General features: G+C 44.1%; 1 protein-coding gene across 6 annotated transcripts in view; it reads left to right on the top strand.

Moving 5' to 3' along the window:
• The window catches only part of Sec16b (SEC16 homolog B, endoplasmic reticulum export factor), a 60524-nt gene that overhangs the window by 21388 nt on the left and 19433 nt on the right, over positions 1-19703 (top strand). For all 6 annotated transcript variants that reach the window (XM_087906376.1, XM_048421000.3, XM_087906378.1 and 3 more), the window contains exons 3-13: positions 1391-1503; positions 2052-2172; positions 2905-3004; positions 4052-4193; positions 4838-4989; positions 5284-5345; positions 7065-7200; positions 7665-7895; positions 11508-11605; positions 14395-14476; positions 19403-19520. In XM_087906376.1, coding sequence (XP_087762502.1) covers positions 1391-1503; positions 2052-2172; positions 2905-3004; positions 4052-4193; positions 4838-4989; positions 5284-5345; positions 7065-7200; positions 7665-7895; positions 11508-11605; positions 14395-14476; positions 19403-19520 — 1355 coding nt within the window. The remainder of the gene's footprint in view (positions 1-1390; positions 1504-2051; positions 2173-2904; positions 3005-4051; positions 4194-4837; positions 4990-5283; positions 5346-7064; positions 7201-7664; positions 7896-11507; positions 11606-14394; positions 14477-19402; positions 19521-19703) is intronic.

Raw genomic sequence — 19703 nt, 5'->3', positions numbered from 1 at the left:
CCTGAAATGCTTTTGCTCAGTTTTCTTTCTTATACAACCCAGAACCACCTGTGTGTGTGTGTGTGTGTGTGTGTGTGTGTGTGTGTGTGTGTGTGTGTGACTGCCCCCAGTAGATTGGGTCATCCCATATCAAACATTAGTCAAGAAAATGTCCTACAGTTGCCTACAGACCAATCTTATGGAGGCATTTTCTGAGTTAAGAGCCCCCCTTCCAGATAGGTCTATATTTGTGTCAAATTGGACAAACACGAGGGCACCCACTTTTCTCTACTGTCTTAGCTAAAACCTGTCTTGGCCTGGCTTGGTTTTTGGTGACTGGTGACAGTGTTTCTCTCTTCGTTATCTCAAGAAGAACGCTATAAAGCTGCCGTTGCGGTGTGACTGGGGTTGAGGAAGGGACAGAAGGTAGAATAGAAGAGAGTAAATGGGACCTCCCTGTTTGGGGCTGTCTAAGGCAGCAAGCATTTGTGGGCTGTGAAAAAGCTTTTCCTAGGACAGCATGAAAGGCTTCACATTGTCTTTGATCTGAGCCCTATGCCAACAGCCAAGAGCCCCAGGGTCACCCATGGAGGGTGACAGGCATGCAAAGATCTGTTTTTAATACTTAAGAACTTTAAGAAAAACTCACTTCAGAGAAGGCAAATGCAGATTTTTCAGGCTGTAAAGTGAGGAGACAGTGACCACAGAAGCAATTCTGTGTTAGAGAGCATGGAGCTCCTGCACCCCCCAAGTCCATAGCATTCCCAGAAGATTGGATCCACCATGCTTTCCTCTACCTCTTCTAGCTGGGATTATGTCTATATGTCCTTAAGTTGAAGTTTGAAGTTACGGAATTTATTGTAAAGAATTTTGCCCCTGTAGTTATTATTAATTGACAGAAACGCTAACAGCAGAATGTTCCTTTTCCCAATCCCTCTGGGTTGTTGACTTCTCAAGAGAAATTGAGTATGTCAAGGACAGAGACAATAAAAGCAATCATGCTGAGGACAGTCTTGTTTCTGTGTGTAATATGCTTGGGAATTCCAGTGGCACATTGTGTTCTTATACAATCTTCTTAGGAAGATGCTTTCCTTAGTACCAGGACTGGGGTTTCCAGGATTTTGGATGTGTATATCTGGCAAGTAAAGATATTACTATAAAAAAGAATTGTGAGTAAACTTTTAACAAGAATATTTTAAAGTAAAAAGACTTTTATTATAAAAATGCCAACCTTCTTATGAAGCAAAGGTGTCCCCTGTTCTTATTCTGGATTTTCTGGCCTAATGTGAATCAGGCAGATTCTGGACTGGGCAGCCATTCTGTCTTCTGTAGTTGTCTGGTTCATCAGTTTCCTTTGGTTTCTCCCTTTACTGCCATTGGTGGATGACTGTCTGTCTTTGTGATATCTCAGGCCAGGCTATGAGGACCCCTATCAGAGGTACCACACTCCAACACCGAGGGAAGAGTATGTTTATGGAAATTATTACTACCATAGACATCCACAGCTGCTTCAAGAAGAAAGAGGTATGAAGTAATCTCCAGTGCCTTTGGGGACTGGAGAGGCATGGGTGGTCTACCGCCACAGCCAGGGACCACTGGGGCCGTGTTTGGAGAACCTGCCCTTTAATAATACTGAAACTACCTTTATGTTACTAGTTCTGTGGATAGTGTATACTTCATCCACATTTTTCTCTGATTTCTTCTTGTAGCAAAGGTTATATTTACTGATTAAGTAACAGTAAAATTAGCTCTTAAGCCCATCTGGTATGCTGAGCTACAATACGACTGCAGTAATCACTTTATCCTGGGGACAGTAGATTCTCACCAATGGGAGTTCCATACCCTATGCCCCCATATAATAGGTATTATACTGTGTGTAAATACATGAAGCCATGCAAACTGGTTTGGAGCATCTAGGGGCTCATTATTTGATAGATACTCTATTTGATAGATACGTTTTTGTACTTACTGTAATTCAGTACCTCAGTTTCATGTCTCCCCAGTATCTTTCTAAAAGGACTTTCAGAAGCAGCAAGTGACCTGTCTTTGCTTTGTTTTCTCTGAGGGTGCAGTGGCAAGGCAAGGGAGTCCTTATATCTGGAATGAAGATTCTGGCGATCAAAAGTATTTCAACGAGCGTCATCATGAAAAGCGCAACAGTCCCTTTGGAACAAATAGTGAGACTCAAGTCCAGTACGTGAAAGGACAAGCCATGCTGACAAGATTTAGACAGATTCTGTTAGGACAACCTTAGGGCAGCTGGTGGTCGTCCCTGATCTATGGAAGACAGTCTGCTTTTGTTCCAGCCACAGGGACACGAGGATAATAAACCAAGGTGGCCCAGGCCAACTATTGGCATTAATCCTGGGAAAGCGATTTTTGTCTCTGAGAACTGTTGCCCATTCAGCACTAGTCTACATCCTGTAAGATTACTTGTGGCCAGATCTAAAGGTCAAATCCTATATTAGCCTTAGAAACAATGTAGTCTTGCAATAATTGTTATGGCTGGGACCTTTCTGAGGCTGTAATGCTTCTCTGTTCCCTCTCTCTGCTCCTAAGCATGAAACATCCACCTGGCATATGGCCCAGCAGGGAAGAGACTTTGCTGAAGCATTTATCCTGGTACCCTTAGCCTTGGAATTCACCGATGCAAGGCCTGTGACTTAAGTTTTTCCAGGAGGATAGGCTGTAGCGACCAGCCACTCTCTATAAAGTCTGGGTCACTTCTGATAATCGTGTAGAACCCAAACATTCCATCTTTCTAAGACACTGAAGTGGGGGAAAGAAAGGAAACGCTTTTGCAGTAGCACTGAAACCGGCCTGACCCCGCCCATGCTTAGCACCAGACCAGCCTCCAGCAGAGCCTATTCCAGCCTTGCTGGCTTGCCCAGGACCTGTCTCAACACCGCTGTCTTGTTGCTGCAGGTTTACCAGCAAGAATCCATATGAAGACAGCCTCGCTTCTGTCTCTGGACAGCAACAGCCTGGGGAGTTCTTTCCAGAGAGTGAGGCCCAGAAACAAAAGGTAACCTGAAGTGACAGGGCCTAGAGGCCTGTGGCCATGTGTTAAGCCACCTTGTTGGTCTGCAGCCGCCAGCAGAGTCCCCACTCACCTCCACTTTCCCCTGCCTTCGCTTTGCACTCTTACTGGTCCAAGGACCTGATCTGACCTAGTCCTGTTTTGTCAAGTGGGCAGGACTTAATTCATCGTGAAGTCCTCGGAAAGAGAAGAGACCACCTCTGTGAGTTAGGTGTTCAGCACCCCAGGGTAACAGAGGTTTTGAAAGTGAAGGATTGTTAGGACCTTCTAATTTAAGTTTGAAAAGCAACCTTGAAATCTTTCCTGACTCTTTAACATCTTTTCTCTAAGATCCTAATACATGCACCATCTAGGTCACAAAATAGAGCTCTTAATAGTATTGAGATAAATATTTTATTACAGTAATTTTAGATTTATAGACAAGTAGCAAGACTGTGGTAGAGATGAGTTCTTATTTTTTGACAGACTCTGGTTAGTTTGTTTCTCCCTGATTAGATCCGTGTGATTTTTTTTTGTGTGTGTATGTAGATAATTTTTCTGTACCTACTTCTCACTAGGATGGGGACAGGTGACTGGTGATAGGTGATGTGTAGACAGCACTTTTCAGTGTACAAGGAGCCTTTGAATCCACTGTCTTCTTCATCTCTCCTGGAACATAAATTTCTTGTACACTTGTCTGCAGGGAATGTACATTATCCAGACACAAATGGCTGGTGTATTAGTAAGTAACATGTATAGGACAGCTATCCTAAATTTATATTGCAGATGAAGGTATTGAGCTGAGAAAGCCAAAGTCACCTGTTTAAGGTCATAGCAACATGGTCAAAAAACTGAATTTGAATTCTAAGTCACTTAACCCCACTGGGCCATACTCAGTGGGATAATACTATATTCTTCCAATGAATTCACGTTCATTGTGTTTAGTGGAAAGTTTGAGTTTTGTTTCTTTGAAGGAAGAAATGTGAAAAGTGGAAGGACAAGCTCTCTGGCGCTCCTTCCTAGATAATTTCATCATTTTTCTTTTCCCCCCAGTCATCACTGACCAGCAGGTCCAACCTTCTCCAGCATCAGGAGTCTGGCCTCAGCTCTAGCAGCTATGAGCTCAGTCAGTACATGGCAGATGTCCCAGAGTTTGAGCCCATGGGATCAGCGACTTGGAGACCTATTCAGGCTGGTGGGTACCAAGGGATCATGGAGCTGTTTGATTCCAGTAAGGATAAGGAAAGGTTGGGTCATGAGGAAAGTTACCCTTCCGTACTTCCTGTATTGGGTCTTTGATCACCTTATTGGCTTATGCAGGTCTCCTAGGCAGAGAAGCCGACTTTGGATCCCTTTCCCACATCTTCTCTAGTGATGGAACTTGCATCACAGATGGCTCTTAGAAGGGAACACTGCTCCTAGTCGTCATTACGTTGGGCCAGGAGGCACTCTGGGGTGCTTTTAAGCAACAAGTAAGGAAAATGAAGACCAGAGAGGACTGAATGAAGTGAACTGAGGACACAAAGTGTAAATGCCAGTCTGGAGGCTTGCCACATGTATAGAAACACTGCAGTAGAGGCTGCTTGTCCTCTAACCACTGTTGAGAATCTGAGATGAGTGCATTGTCATTTGGACCAAATAATAATCTTTGCATTGTAATCAGACATTTCTTATAAGTCTAAAGCAGACTAGAGCCTCACCTTTTCTAAGTAGGTATCCCACACAGCGTCTCACCTTGGCCCAGGCAGAATTTGAACAGAAGTGTTTCCATGATGTCTGTCTTAACTAAAGAGCACCGATAGCAAACCTAACAAATGTCCACATGTGTCTGTTGGCCAGATGATGCCTCAGTTGCTGTTCCCAAGGCACCCATGAAGTTTTATGTTCCCCACGTGTCCGTGAGCTTTGGGCCAGGAGGCCAGCTAGTTTGGGTGTCCCCCAACTCTCCTGCTGATGGACAAACAGCCCTGGTGGAAGTACACAGCATGGAGGTAATCAGAGTGGTAGGCCTTGGGGGTCCAAGTACTCTGCTCAACCCAGTGGCTCTTCTCAGGCCTCTACTTTCTTGGAGGCTGGTGTGGCAGGAATGGGTGGGCTTTTCGTAGAAAGAAGTGATCTAGGCTTATATTTTCCCTGAGATGCTAGTGGCTCATCTTCAACAGGGTAACTGCCTCCACAAGTCGCTGAGCCACACCACTGGACCATAGCCATGGATCTGATACTGGGTTTGACTGCTGGGTACAGGGTGGAGAGGTCTTGGGGACCTAATTTATTTTCTGGTCCAGGTTATCCTTAATGATTCTGAGGACCAAGAGGAGATGAGAGGTTTCCCAGGACCCCTCATCAGGTAAAGTACTGCAAGAGCTGTCAAGGGAGAGCATGACGCGTGTGCGTGTGCATGTGTGTGTGTGTGTGTATGTGTGGTGTATGCACACATGTATGAAGGTGCATGTATGCATGCACACAATGCAGAAGTCAGAGAAAGGCATTTATTATTTTCCTCTTTTTCTCTTTCATCTTTTTCTTTCTCTTAGTTTTTGAGACAGGCCATCTCACCAAACCTGAAGCTTCCCATTTTGGCTAGGCTGTCTGGCCAGTGAGCTCCCAGGAAATACCTATCTCTGTTCCCCAAACTCTGGTGTTACAGGCACATGTATCCATACCTGACTTTTATGTGGCTACTTGGAATTTGAACTCATGTCCTCTTGTTTTCACAGTAGCAGCTCTTACCCACTAAGCTATATTCCCCAACTCTTAAATAAAGGCTTTGAAAGCTGGGACATCCATGGTTTCCATGGAAAAAACTATCTATCTTATTTGGAATAGATTTCTCTGTGACAGTAAAGAGAAAAAGAGGTGGCTCAAGTAATTTTGACAAACTGCTTCATATTTGAAGGGCAGAAAGAAAAGATGGCTCAATAAGTTGGAAATCTAAAAACATTTCGTAGAGGTTACTTGGCAGGAAGCTTTAGTGTTCTGTATAATTCACAGGTATTAGTGGGGAAATCGCATAGCCTGGGAAAGCATTCTTGAAACTGCTTTTTTGAGCTGCAACCCTGCTTTCCAGTTCCCTGACATTGTGAACGTCTGCCCTCTGCAGGAATGAACTGGAACTGCTTTAGCATCTCCAGCCTCTTTTCTGATAACCAGTGGTCTTTAGTTGTGAGTCCTGGGTGGGCGTAGGGCCAGCATCCCAGGTATCCTACTAACTGGTGGTTCACCAGTTCTCTCTAAGTTTTTCCCTTGAGAAAGTATACAGCGCTTACCCTACCTACTCCAAAGGTGGTGGCTGTGAGACTCTAGTCGTATGGAAGTCCATTGAATGGCACCACTACTGTATACACATAATCCTATCTAGATGCTTGGTCCTAAGAAAGTCCCATATTACAACTGAAGGCTCCTTTAAGTCAAAATGAGTGTTATGGTGTGTGTGTATTTATGTGTGCACAAATGATGCCAGAAGACAACCTCAAGGATCATTCCTAAGGTGGCAAACACCATCTCACCTTTTGTCTCCACATCTTACTTGTAGGTATGCAGAGAACCGAGCTGTGTATTAAATAGTATGGCGTTGGCCCCGCTTGGCACTGACTTGTTGAATATTCTTGAGCTTGTCATAATGTCCACTCAATGAGCATTTATGTGATGATGCTACACAGTTTGCTTATTCCTTTTTGTACGAAGGTGGTTTCTTTTGTTAGTCCTGTCTTAAGGAGGGGAAGACACAGGTTCAGAGGGGGTGAGATGTTTGTATTAGTTGAGAGGGGTTAGGGCAGACATGGTCCCAGTCTTGTATGACTTTAAACAGAGTCCTTATCTGCCATTCTGAGAAATCACTTAGGGTCTCTGGGTTTCATTGTCCTCATCTGAAAGATAGAAAGATTCACAAAGGGAATCTCTGAAACGCCTTCCTGTTCTGTAGGAAAAAACAATGTTGTGGTTCCAGGCTTCCAGTCCTGGGCTGTCAGGCTTCTGCCACATAAACCAGCTCATTATATAGGGAGCCTGAACCCCTGGGCAGGGACAGTCAGTCTGCTTAGGCCTTGCTTCCTGAATCGCCTCACAGGGAGGACATACACAAGGTGGATATCATGACGTTTTGCCAGAAGAAAGTAGCTCAGTGTCTCAAATCTGAGACACCAGGGAGCAGGGACTCAGCTCTACTTTGGCACCTGCTGGTTCTCCTTTGTCGACAGAATGGGGTAAGTCGCTGCTTTGCTTGATATTGGGAGTAGAGGAAAACCAGACTGAAGCTTCAGTCTTCATGGGAGTTGGTGTCTGTCACAATTATAAAAGGCAGTCTCTAAGCAGCGCCGTTGCTCAGAGGGGATGCCCCTGCCAGTTTGCCAATGCTGACCTTTCCTGGAGAGCATCTTCCCACTGACTGGGGTTTGTTACACAGACCCTGGATTATTGCACCAATCAGATAACACACCTGTGAGTGGTTCCAATGAGGTTTGCTGCTGCCTCCAGGCAGAGAGTAACAGCCAGCAGTAGTGAAGCTGATGTCTGAAATTCAGTCGTTCACGAAAGGTCTATGGTATATTTGCAGGACTGTCTCAGGAAGAAGGCAGAAGGCCCTGCTGCCTTCCTTCTTCAGCCTGGGGGAGGGGCAGCTTGGGGACCAATAGGATCGCCCCACAGGATGACTCTCTTTACCTTGCAGTCCATGGTGGGGTCTGACATTGCTGAGCTGCTGATGCAGGACTGCAAGAAGCTGGAGAAGTACAAGAGGCAGCCCCCAGTGGCCAACCTCATCAATCTGACAGACGAGGACTGGCCGGTGCTGAGCTCTGGGACTCGCAACCTGCTCACAGGGGAGATTCCCCCCAGCATGGAGACGCCGGCACAGATCGTGGAAAAGTTCACCAGGCTGCTCTACTATGGAAGGAAGAAGGTGAGAACACCTTTCTCTCAGACTTCCTTCGGACAAGCGGCCACCACCGTATCTCCCCCTCCTCCAATGATATGATTAGAACACACTTCTTTTAGAACACGCGAGACATTCATAAAGTTACGGTGAGAAAAATAAAAATACATAGGTGTTTGCCATTCACACCTGCGGTGTTCATGCCGTCCTGTTGTTAGAGGGCAGCATCTGTTCACATTCCGTTTATTTACTCCTAGAGTTTCCCCATTGAAAATCAGTTTAAGTCACGTAGCCAGGCATGGTGGTGCACTCATCCAGCTGAGGTAGGCAAGACTGTGAGTAGGAGGCCAGCCTAAACTATAAAGGGAGACCCTCTCTCAAAACATATAAACAACCCTAAAGGAACACATAATTATTTAGTTCTTTTTACATGTAATGTTACATGGTAAAGTACCCTAATGACATTAAATATGTTTGAATAGTACAATTTTAGTATTTTTGTAATGTTAAGAATTCAATCCAGTGCCTTGTAGGTTCTTGACAAGTACTTACAAACAAACAAACAAACATTCTAGGGCTGGAGAGATGGCTCGTGTTTACTGGTCTTCTAAAGGACCCGGATTCAGTTTCCAGAGCCCATGTTGGGAAGCTCACAATAATTTATAACTCCAGTTCCATGGGAATCCAACACCTCTATCCTAAGTGGGTACCTGAACTTGTGTGAATGCTCCCTCCGATACACATAATTTAAACATAGCAACTTAGTTTATGGGGAGATTACTTATGAATGATACCCCTGCCACTGGATCTCAGGCATTCCTATCAACACTGAATGCTTTCGTATAATGGGTGGAGAGGGTTGCTTATTTAATTTTGAGTTGTGATCATGTTTTATACAAGTCATGAAGTGAATCTGAAATTAGAGCTCTCATGATCCATTTACCTCCCAATAACTGGAGACCAAGCCTTCGGCCCATGGCCTTTTGTGGGGTACTCTTCATACTCAAGCTAGGGCATCATTGTCATTTTTTTCCACTATGAGAGAACATATGTAAGATGAATTTCTAGCAGCAGGGGTGTTGGGTCAAAGGGTACGTGGTTTATAATTTTGATAGCTATTGAAAAATTGCCTCGTAGGATGTATCGCTAGCTCTGTGAACAAAGGGCGAAGCCATTGCTTTGTATTCTCATCAAAGCCTGCACACTTGTGGTCTGTGCCTGTCCTAGAGGTGAAAAAAAATACAATTCAGTGTGTATATTTGCCCGTTATTATGAATGAAATTAGCTTTTCCCCTGTGGTGATTCTTGTCACAGGCTTCCCACCTTTTCCTGTAGAGGTTTTATCAGTGCATGCTGAATTGTCTGTGCTCTTTAGATCTTTAAAGATGTTCAGTTCTAAACCTCAAATCTTTCTTTTTTTTGGATGTGCATATTTAATTAGTTTCCCCCCATTTTCAAATTAATTTATAAAAACGAAGTTGAGTTAGTTTTGTGACTTTGGCATTTTAAAAGGTTTATTTATTTTTATTGTGTGTGTGAGTGCCTGCGTGTCTATCTCTGCACCATGGGCATGCCTGTGCCTAGGAAGGCCAGAAGAGGGTGTCAGTTCCGGGAACTGGAGTTACAGGTGGCTGTGTGCCGCTACATGAGTGCTGGGATTTGAACTTGGACCCTCTGCAAGAGCATCAAGTGCTCTTAACTGCTCTGCCATATCTCCAGCCCCTACTTTGAAATTTTAATATTTTGTCTATTGAGTTTTTAAACATGATGTTTTCTTTTATGGGAGCACTTAACATAATAACTTATAAAAACAAGTAGTATCAAATTACAGCCATTTTCTATACATCCATTATCTAGCAGGGAATTGTGCTTTTCTCAGTGATCCATTTATTCTATTAAAACAAAGCAAAACAGAAAACCTATCTGCAGTACTATTTCTTGCCCAGTGAGGCATACAGAGATAAATCAGTCCTGAACTTTTCCTTCAAGAAAGATGAACAGTATCAATAATAACAACAATAACAAAGCAGAGATTAAAAAATTATTTTTTTACCCATCAGGCACTAACTCAATATCTTTTATGTGTGATCTGATTTATCTCCATAGAAACCTGTGTGGAGGGTTTGGTTTTGTTTTGCTGATTTACAGGTTGGGCAGTTAGATTTAGATGTGGGACTTGGATCTGGGTAGCGTGAGCCTGAACATGGGCTTCTGGGTACCTCACCACACTGAGTGATAGGCGGAGCAGTGGGGGTGTCTACAGGATGATGAATGAGAAGTGGGTATCAAGATACCTTCATTCATATTTGACTCAGGTATTATTTCTGAAATTTAATATTTTTGACAGCCTTGATATAAGTTCTCAAGTTCTTTACTTATAAATTTTATTTTTGGAGTGGGCAGAATTTTGAGTCAACTAATAATTCTCAACCAACCCACTGGTCACTTTTTTAAAAAACAAATTACAAAGAATTATGAAATAGTTAAAGTATGCTGAAAAAAAGGTTGTCCTAATGCCATTTTTTTCACCCGTTCTGGACCTGAGGCTGAATTCCTTAATTGTGATTATTAAATTTGCCCTTTCTATTCAATAAGATTACATGGAGATATGCTGAGATAATAAAGACACTTGTTACATGGAAGTAGTATTACCTCTTTAGTGACCTCCTGCCAGAAATCATGCATTTTTTCCTACAAAGGAAGTTATTAATACCAGCTCAAAACCTCAACTATAAGCTGAATCAAAAAGGCATATATGTATGTGTGTTTTAAAGTTTGCAGCTTTATCCCATCTCACTCGATGGCACTATCAATACATCCTGAGACAGCATCTGAGGGTTAGCAGTCTCTGCATAAGGCTTATAGGCTAACTCCCACGAGCTTAGGCACAGTAGCCAGTCAGCTAACCCTCCTCCACAATGTCAGACTCAGGATGCTGCGGTCCTCACCATTGTCAGCTTGGAATTTCTAAGGTTCTCTAGGAGTCCTTTTCCTTGCAGCTACCTGGTGGGGTGAGGCTTATTAGGAATGAGTGTGGATGACTCTGTGGGCCCAGCCTGGAAGTGGTACTGTTAAGTTCATGTCACGGCTTCTGCTCAGCCACACTCAGGAGGCAATGAGGTGGGGAATGTCCAGCTTTGTGCCTAGGAAGGAAGACGTCCCCCCTGCCACAGCTTTTAAAAAGGACATTGTTCTTTAATATGGCCACAGCAATACATTTTTGTTACTCATATTTTGAGACTCAGTCTTTGGAGTGAACTCTTTCCCTTGTTTTTGGCAGTTAGGGTTTTAGAAATATTTTGTAGCTGATACTAAAGAGATGAGACTGCCGCGCACCATGTTTGAAGGAGCTAATGCCATGTCCTAATGGATGGTGGATGGAGGGGAGAGAGTAGCACCATGCTGAGTGAAACCCACACCCCTGTTCTCCCTTCTTCATTTTCTAAACTTCCCTGGGATTTTCTATTGCTTGGAGTACAGAACGGCCTACGCTTGGAAATTTGTTGTTTTTATTGGACGAAGATGAGCAAGGTGCTGTCTGGATTGTACATCATGCTTTGCTTTTCTGTATGGAAATTTGTTGATTTTATTGGGCGAAGATGAGCAAGGTACTATCGTTTGCCATACTTTGCTTTTCAGGAGGCCTTGGAATGGGCTATGAAGAACCACTTATGGGGCCATGCTCTGTTCCTAGCCAGTAAGATGGACCCAAGGACCTACAACTGGGTCATGAGTGGGTGAGTCTCACTTGCGAAGACCAGAAGTGCAGATCAACCTCCTTTCCAAAGGTGGTGTGTGTGTGTGTGTGTGTGTGTGTGTGTGTGTGTGTGTGTGTGGTGTGTATGTAGGGGAGAAATAAAAAAAAATTCATTGAGAAGTTCCATACACAGCTGCCCAAGTTCTCTTTACTGAGATGGGTGTAACATTTTTCATTTCCCGATTCTCCTCTCCTCTCCTCTCCTCTCCTCTCCTCTCCTCTCCTCTCCTCTCCTCTCCTCTCCTCTCCTCTCCTCTCCTCTCCTCTCCTCTCCTCTCCTCTCCTCTCCTCTCCTCTCCTCTCCTCTCCTCTCCTCTCCTCTCCCCTCCCCTCCCCTCCCCTCCCCTCCTCTCCTGTCTTTTCCTCTCCTCTCCTCTCCTCTCTTTTCCTCTCCTCTCCTCTCTTCTCCTTTCCTCTCTTCTATTCTCCTTTTCTCTTTTCCTTTCCTTTTCTTTCCTCTCCTCCCCTCCCCTCCCCTCCTTTTCTCTCTTCTTCCCCTTCCTCTCCCTTCTCCTCCCCTCTTCTCTCTTCCCCTCCCCTTCTTTTCCCTCTCCTCTCTTTCCTTCTCCTTCCCTCTCCTCTCATCTTCTCTCTTTCTCCTCTGCTCCCCTCCCCCTCTCATTTCCTTTCCTCTCATCTTCTCTCCTCCCCCTCTTCTCCTCTCTCCTTCCTCTCCCTTCCCCCTCTTCTTTCTTCCCACTCTCTCCCCTCCCATCCTCTCCCTTGCCCTCTCTTCCTCTCCCTCTGCTCCCCTCTCTCCTTCCTTCTCATTCTCCTTGTCCCTAGCCTCTCAAGTACCGGGGTTATAAGCATACTACTTTCATGCTCAGTTCTCAAGATTCTTCATTTTTAAACATTTATTTATTTATTATGTATGTCTCTGTGTGTGTCTGTGCATGCTTGCATGTGCCATGGACTATGTGAGGAGGTCAGAGAACAATTTGTGGGAGTCATTTCTCTTCTTCCATCATGTAGATCCAGGGCATCTAAACTTAGGTCGTCAAGCTTGGCAGAGAGTGGCTTTACCTGCTAAGCAATCTCACTGGCCCTCGATTCTTATAACTTAGGCAAAGAAACATTCTTCAAACCTATTTAAATGGAATGAAACATTTTTTGGCAAAATTCCCCAAGGGCCAGAATTTCAGAATATTCCACACTGTGGTCCTCTTTGGGAGGGGCTGCTTTAGACAGTTTCCTTAGGAAAGGAAGGGTGGGGGATCATGTAGCCGATGCAGCCTGGAGGCAAAGGGATTATGATTTAAGAAAGAGTCCAGGGCTTGGTCTTGCACTGAGGCTGTGGCTTCTGAGGGGCTGGTAGGGTAGGAGCTGGTATGGCATGTATATGAGCCATGGTAGGATAGGCATTACTTGGGCTGGGAATATTGAGAGAAGAGGAGTATTTGGTAAGGAATCACAGCTGACAGTGAACCAAGTGCCATGATAGACCTAGGAGAAGGACCAAGCCAACGTGAAGTGGGACAGGAGCAAGCACACAGCCTGCAGTAATTGGGGGGACATAGAGCAGTGGGGAGTCAGTGTGGAGGAGGGGTAAGTGGGGGGACATGTAGCAGCGGGGAGTCAGTGTGGAAGAGGGGTTGTGTCTAGGTGGACATTGTAGGGGAGTTTCCGTATGAGTCTGCCACACATGCATACCATGGGTGGCAGGAGTGAGGGGAAAGTCTCCTGTAGGAACAGGTTTGGGTCAGAGTCTGATAAAGACGGTCTGTGTACAGTTTACCTTCTAGGGCTGGCTGAGGCTGTGGAGACAACCTTCTGAACCTAGGCTGACTTGGCCACAAATACTGTTGGGTAGAGAGTTGGCTGAGGGGGCATACCCTCTGCTTTAAGTTCTGTGTTGCTATTGGCTGCCACACTGCCTGGTAGTTTGTTCTTCATGATGGTCTCAGCGAGACTCTTTATTACCTTAACTCCATCTTCCCAGGCACAAGCGATGTCACCTTCTCTCCATTATGGTCCTAGGCTAGAGTGGTGGGAACGCTGCTGTCTGGAATGCTGAGTGTGCTGGGCTACCGTGGCAAGGGTGCTATTAAGCAAAAGATGGCAATCTGAGGGACGATTTTCCCTTTGGGTTTTGGAAATGAACATCCCACATCCCCGCGTTGAAGCATACATCTCTGCTACAGAGTTTTGCCTTGGGCCATTGATTTTTGATGGGGCCCAGTGAATTGTGAAAAATATCTCTTACTGAGTATGCTTAAATCTCAAATCAGCTGTAGAGCTTATTATATCCTTGTTAAGCGCATCCCACAGTTTGTCATCAGCAGGATCATTTCTGGTCCCTCTTCCACGCCTCTTTGGTTGTTGAAAATGGCTATTTAGTGCTTGTGAGTCAAAGCTCTATAGACCCAGGCTTGAGATGAGCCAGAAAAATGATGCTTAGTGGGATGGGTTTGGTGAGGAGGAACTGAGGGTGGCTGGGAAGGAGGGGCCCATGGAGAAGAGCTTCCATGTTTACTGCTGGGCTACCCAGATGGCCTAGAGATGTGGGGGGGTCAGCTCACTGATAGAAGGCATTTAGAAGTGCCTACTAAGAATCAGGACATTAGGGCAAAATTCCGCAAAAGTATCCTGGAAAAATACTTGGGAGAGTGTGATGTGGTGAAGATGTGGTTGCCACAAGGCACAGCAGGGCAGAGAGAAACCTGTGTTCCAGAATGGAAGCGCCTGTCAAGTGGAATATTCAGGCCTGCATGCTGGTGATGGCTCCCTCTGGGCATGACTCCCGCTGACTCTCCTCTCTTCCCCCAGCTTCACCAGCACACTGGCTCTCAACGACCCCCTGCAGACCCTCTTCCAGCTCATGTCGGGAAGGATTCCACAAGCAGCCACGGTACTCTCTGTGACAGGCTTCTTTCTATGCCCCAGAGTCCTGAGGGTTGGGAGTGGGTTATTGGGGCCTACCTGGGAATGTAACACTACCTTTACAGATGAGGCATGGATGATAGTTTATTAACTATCTACAGCGTGCTTGACCCGTAGACGATCTGATACATAGCAGCTGATTTCATCCATGGAGATAGGAGTTATCCCTGCTTTTGCAGGCATGGAAACAGAGGTACCAAAATGTAAAAATGGCTCAGTTATGGAGGTAGCAAGGAATGGGGTCATGACTGGCTCGGGTGTGCCTGATTCCAAAGACCTTACCTTTGCCACAGTGCCTGATTGCACAAGAGCTGTTGTTTTGCACAGCGATCCTCCAGAACTGGACATGTTGAACTTTGTGTGTGTTGGAGTTGAATGTGGCTGAGGAGAAGGTGGAGGTCTGCTTGAGATCATCTCCACTATAGCAGATTCAATCTTTTTGAGCCAATGTGTTCTTTTCTGATCCAATAGCTTTACCAGCATGTATCTTGGCATTGACTGTCTGGGTCTGTTTCCCGCCCCCCCCCCCCCCCCCGGCAATACTGCATACCTGTCATTTAATATAAACATTCATGCCATAAAATTCAGGAACATCTTCTTGGATTTAATCTTTCAATATTTATTTTGGCTTCATTTCCAGGAATTCCACATCTATTCCACATGTATAAACTGTATGTAAACATGTGAATGATAGAAATATACTTATCTCCTTTCTGAGACCCATGCTGACTTTGAACTCAGGATAACCTTGAACTCCCGATCTTTCTGTCACCGTCTCCCCAGTGTCAGGCTTCCAAACATGTGCCACCATACTCAACTTTTTCTTTTTTCCTCAAATTAAAAACATTTTTTCTTTCCCTCCTCCATCCTTCCTTTGCCTACCCCTGTTTTTTCTTCTTCTCTTTTCTTGCCTCTGTCCTCTGTCCTTCATTGTTTCCCCCAGTGTCTCTTGCTCTTTTGTTCTAACATTTTTGCCTTTGTTTCTTTAACATTTCCCCCATTCCTTGCCTGAGCTCTTCCTGCAATGACGCATCACTGTGGAGCCTTAGCTCCCTTATCTAAGAGCAGGGAAAATTAGCTAACTCTCCCTCATCACTGAGGCCCAATAGACCACAGGCTCCCTGGGCTCTTTTATGGTTGCTTTATGTTCTCGCTGCATAGAAGTATTAGTTCATCACCTCTGTTCCTGCCCAACGCTTTGCCATTCTATCTCCATCACTTTTGACAGCCATGTCTTATATTTGAAGCTTGAGTTTTGGCTAGCAATGGGTTTTCATGAAAATGAATTTAACTTTTCCCTTTATCTCCTCTCTCTCTCTCTCTCTCTCTCTCTCTCTCTCTCTCTCTTTCTCTCTCTCTCTTTCTTTTTTGACGTTCTTCTTGCTGTGAATAATTCTAAGAAAAGCAGAGCCAAGAGAAATGCTGCCTTCTGTCCCCCACCATTAAACCAATGGGCTATTTTGGAATATAGGGTAAGCTTCACGCACGATTCAGCTGAATGGAAGCTTCAGCACTGCAATGAAATTGCACCGTGTCAGGAAGCACCTAATGGAGAAAGTGATATAATTAGCCTGTGGTCTATTGGGCCTCAGTGATGAGGGAGAGTTAGCTAATTTCCCCCGCTCTTAGGTAAGGGAGCTAAGGCTCCACAATGGTGAGCCATTGCAGTATTCGATCTTAGAGTGTGAGAACTTCCTAGCCCCTCACATTGAATACAAGGCTACCTTTCTGATACATGTGTGGTGTCATGGAAGAGGCATGTCTACTGGATGTACTGATGTGGGTTTTATCACAGGTGTAAGCTTGACTTTGTTCATTACTGCTAGGCAAATTTGGCTGCTATTTAATATCATTGTTTTTCTCTTTGTGGAGATTTTGATGGCCAAGCAATTATTGTGATATTAAAGGAACAAGAATGTCTGAACCTGGCAGTCACCATGCTTGCATGTCTATCTCATCAAGGAAATTAGTTAATGAATTCTCCCTGCCCCCTCAATCAACTTTATACTATGCCCCGCTCCTTGCTCCAAACCAGGGAGATGATGGCTTCCAAGATTATTTTCTTTTTGTAGAAAGTTTTTCTTTCTTTTTTTGTCTGTTACGTACTTACGGATTCAGCAAGAAGAGGCCTGGCTTATATGTTTCACTGAGAGTAGCAATGTCCCTGAATTATGCAATTATTGTGCCCAGGGTGTGGTTCATAGTCTAAGCCATTGTTGTAAATTAAAACTAATATTACTATGACTTCTTATGACCACCGTTATGATATACACGATATGCATTTATGCTGTGCTGTTGAAATAGGTAGGGAACAAGTGTCATATGGAGCTGGGTGAGACATCATTTATTCCCTGTTATGACTATAAACACCAAATAACTACAAAGTGGTTCTGCATCCTAAGTGTTAGCAATTACTGTCAATTCTCTTCTCTGTCTATATAACAGGATTGGTTTAGACTGGTTTGGACATTACTTCTTCCTCTACTGCATTTGTGTGTGTGTGTGTGTGTGTATGTTTGTAAGTGTACACATGCACATGTGTGCTCATTCCTTTTATGAAATTTTAAAGTGCAAACTCAGAGTGAAACACTGTGTCATGGGCTTTATATAACTGTCTTATTTTATTGCCACCAAGAGTCCTGTTAGGTAGAAATGATGTTCTCCATTCTCGAGACGAGGAAGACAAAGGTTCAGTGAAATTAAAGACTTGCTCAAGCTCACACTGTATGAGTCAGGACTTGGGCTGCATCCAGGGACTGTGTAGAATTTATCACATTATGTTGATTCTTCATTGATTCTTCTCCCCTGAAGTTCTTCTCCGAGGAGGGTAGCCTAGGGTGAGGTTCAATGTATGCAAGTCAATTAGTGTAATAAACTGCACAGGTGAGCTTAAAGACAAAAGTCTCAATAGATGCAGAAAAAGCTTTTGTCAGACTCCATCATGCCTTCATGATAAAAGTTCCAGAGAGTAGGACTACAGAGAACATTTCTTAGCACAATAAAAGATACAGGAGAGAAACCCACAGCCAATGCTGTTCTGTATGGAGAGAACCTATTCATATTTGCAGATGACATGATATTATACACAAGAGATCCCAACAATTCTAGCAGAAAGCTTCTAGAAATTACAAGGTCAGCAGTGTGATAGGATATAGGATCAATTTGCATGAATCAGTAGCTTTTCTCTACACCACCAACAAGCGTACAGGGAAAGAGATCATTGACACACTTCCATTCATGACAGCCTCAAAGAAAATAAAATATCTAGGAATAAATCTGATAAAGGAGGTGAAGAAGCTCTATAACAAAAACTTTAAACCTCTGAAGAAAGAGTTAAGGACATTAAAAATGGGAATACATTCCATGTTCATGGATTAATAGAACTAATATTGTGAGCATGACTAATATATCAAAAGCTTTTGCATATTCAATACCCATCAACATCTCTATCTCATTCTTTATAAAATAGAAAGTAGATTCATATGAAACCATATAAAACCCTGGATGGCCAAAATACTCTAAACAAAAGGAACAGTGTTGGAGGGATTACCACCCTAGATCTTAAGATATATTACAGAGCCACAGCAATAAAAATAAAATAACAGTGGCCTCCAAAACAGACATGTTAGATCAATGGAATGAAATTAAGGACCCAAACATGAGTACCTATAACCATAGTCAATATTTGGCACACACGCCAAAATCATAAACTGGAGGAAAGAAAGCATCCTCAGCAAATGCTTCTGGGAAAACTGGTTGTCCACATGCAGAAGAACAAAGTTAGACTAGTGTCTATTGCCTTATACAAAAACTAACCCCAAATGGACCAAAGACACAGTAATTCTACAGGTCTGCTGGCTTTCTCCTGCTTCCTGATGGAGTGTGGCCACTACGTTGTCACCAGGGAATGGGTGGAGAGGAGTTGAATGGATATTGAAAACTTGCTTGAAACTTCCTTCAGCAGTAATAGGAAGTACATTTCACAACAGCCCTGTGAAGCTACTGTGTATGGAAGGGCCTTGTAAGACTAGGCAGTCCCAGCTACTTGTAAGACAGTGAGCAACTCGGAGTCCAAGACTTCTCTGTCAGCTGAGCATGGCCTTCTCTACTCACGAGACAAGGGTTATCAGCCTTCATTTTTCCTTTACTCACTGAAACACTAGAATTTTTTTGGGTGTAGGGAGGAATTTGTTTCTAGATATTTGAAGTGAAGACAGTTAATAAATATGTCATTTTATTTATTACCCAATATCCTTATAACTGATATATATGTATATATGTGTGTGTACATATACATATATGTGTGTGTTTGTCTGTGTCTGTCTTTATGTGTATATGTGATATATGTTTCTGCATGTATGAGTGTGCATGTGTGTGTCTGTGTGTGTTTTGTATATGTATCTCTGTGTATATGGGTATGTATGTGTATCTCTGTGTGTGTCTCTCTCTGTTTGAGTGTGTGTCTCTGTGTGAGTGTATGCCTGTGTGTGTTTGCATTTGTGTGTGTGCCTTTGTGTCTGTGAGTCTGTGTTTGTATGCTTATGTGTCTCTGTGTGTGTGTTTATGTGGGTGTGCTTGCATATATATATGTGATTTTCCATTTTTTAATTTTTCTCTGGAGATAGAGATAGGTTCTCACACTGGAGCCCAGGCAGATCTCAAAGTCATGATGGCCTCTCAGTCTCCCGAGTGCTGGTTTTACCAATGTGTGCCACCAGCTTGTTCTGTGCCACACGGCAGCCACTTCATACAGAGTGAACCCTTACTTAACAGTAATAACATCACAGACAGTGTAATGTACATTCCCTGAACTCCGTACCAAAATATAGACAGCGGCCTTCTTTTCCTACATCCCTGGCTGTGCTAAGTGACTCTGCAAATCATTATTTTTCAGTGCTGTGGAGACAAACAGTGGGGAGACTGGCGGCCCCACTTGGCTGTGATCCTGTCAAATCAGGCTGGGGACACGGAGTTGTACCAGCGAGCCATTGTCAGCATGGGGGATACCCTGGGTGAGCAGAAACCAGCATCTCCTCTTCTCTAGGCAGCTCCAGGCCAGCTTCCAGGGCCAGACATCAGAGTCTTAGACTCCAGAGAGCCGTATCTCTGGCTCAGGCCTCTCAGGTTCTGGAGGCTCCGTCTTTCTGGTTAGGAAACTCCAGGGAAGGCACATTTATAGTGTAATTCTGTTTCCC

This window comes from Myodes glareolus, chromosome 5 (assembly GCF_982192425.1).
Source record: "Myodes glareolus chromosome 5, mMyoGla1.1, whole genome shotgun sequence".
In the NCBI taxonomy this organism is placed as follows: domain Eukaryota; kingdom Metazoa; phylum Chordata; class Mammalia; order Rodentia; family Cricetidae; genus Myodes; species Myodes glareolus.
The sequence above is the reverse complement of the archived record's forward strand: the minus strand, read 5'-3'. Positions and strand labels throughout refer to the sequence as shown.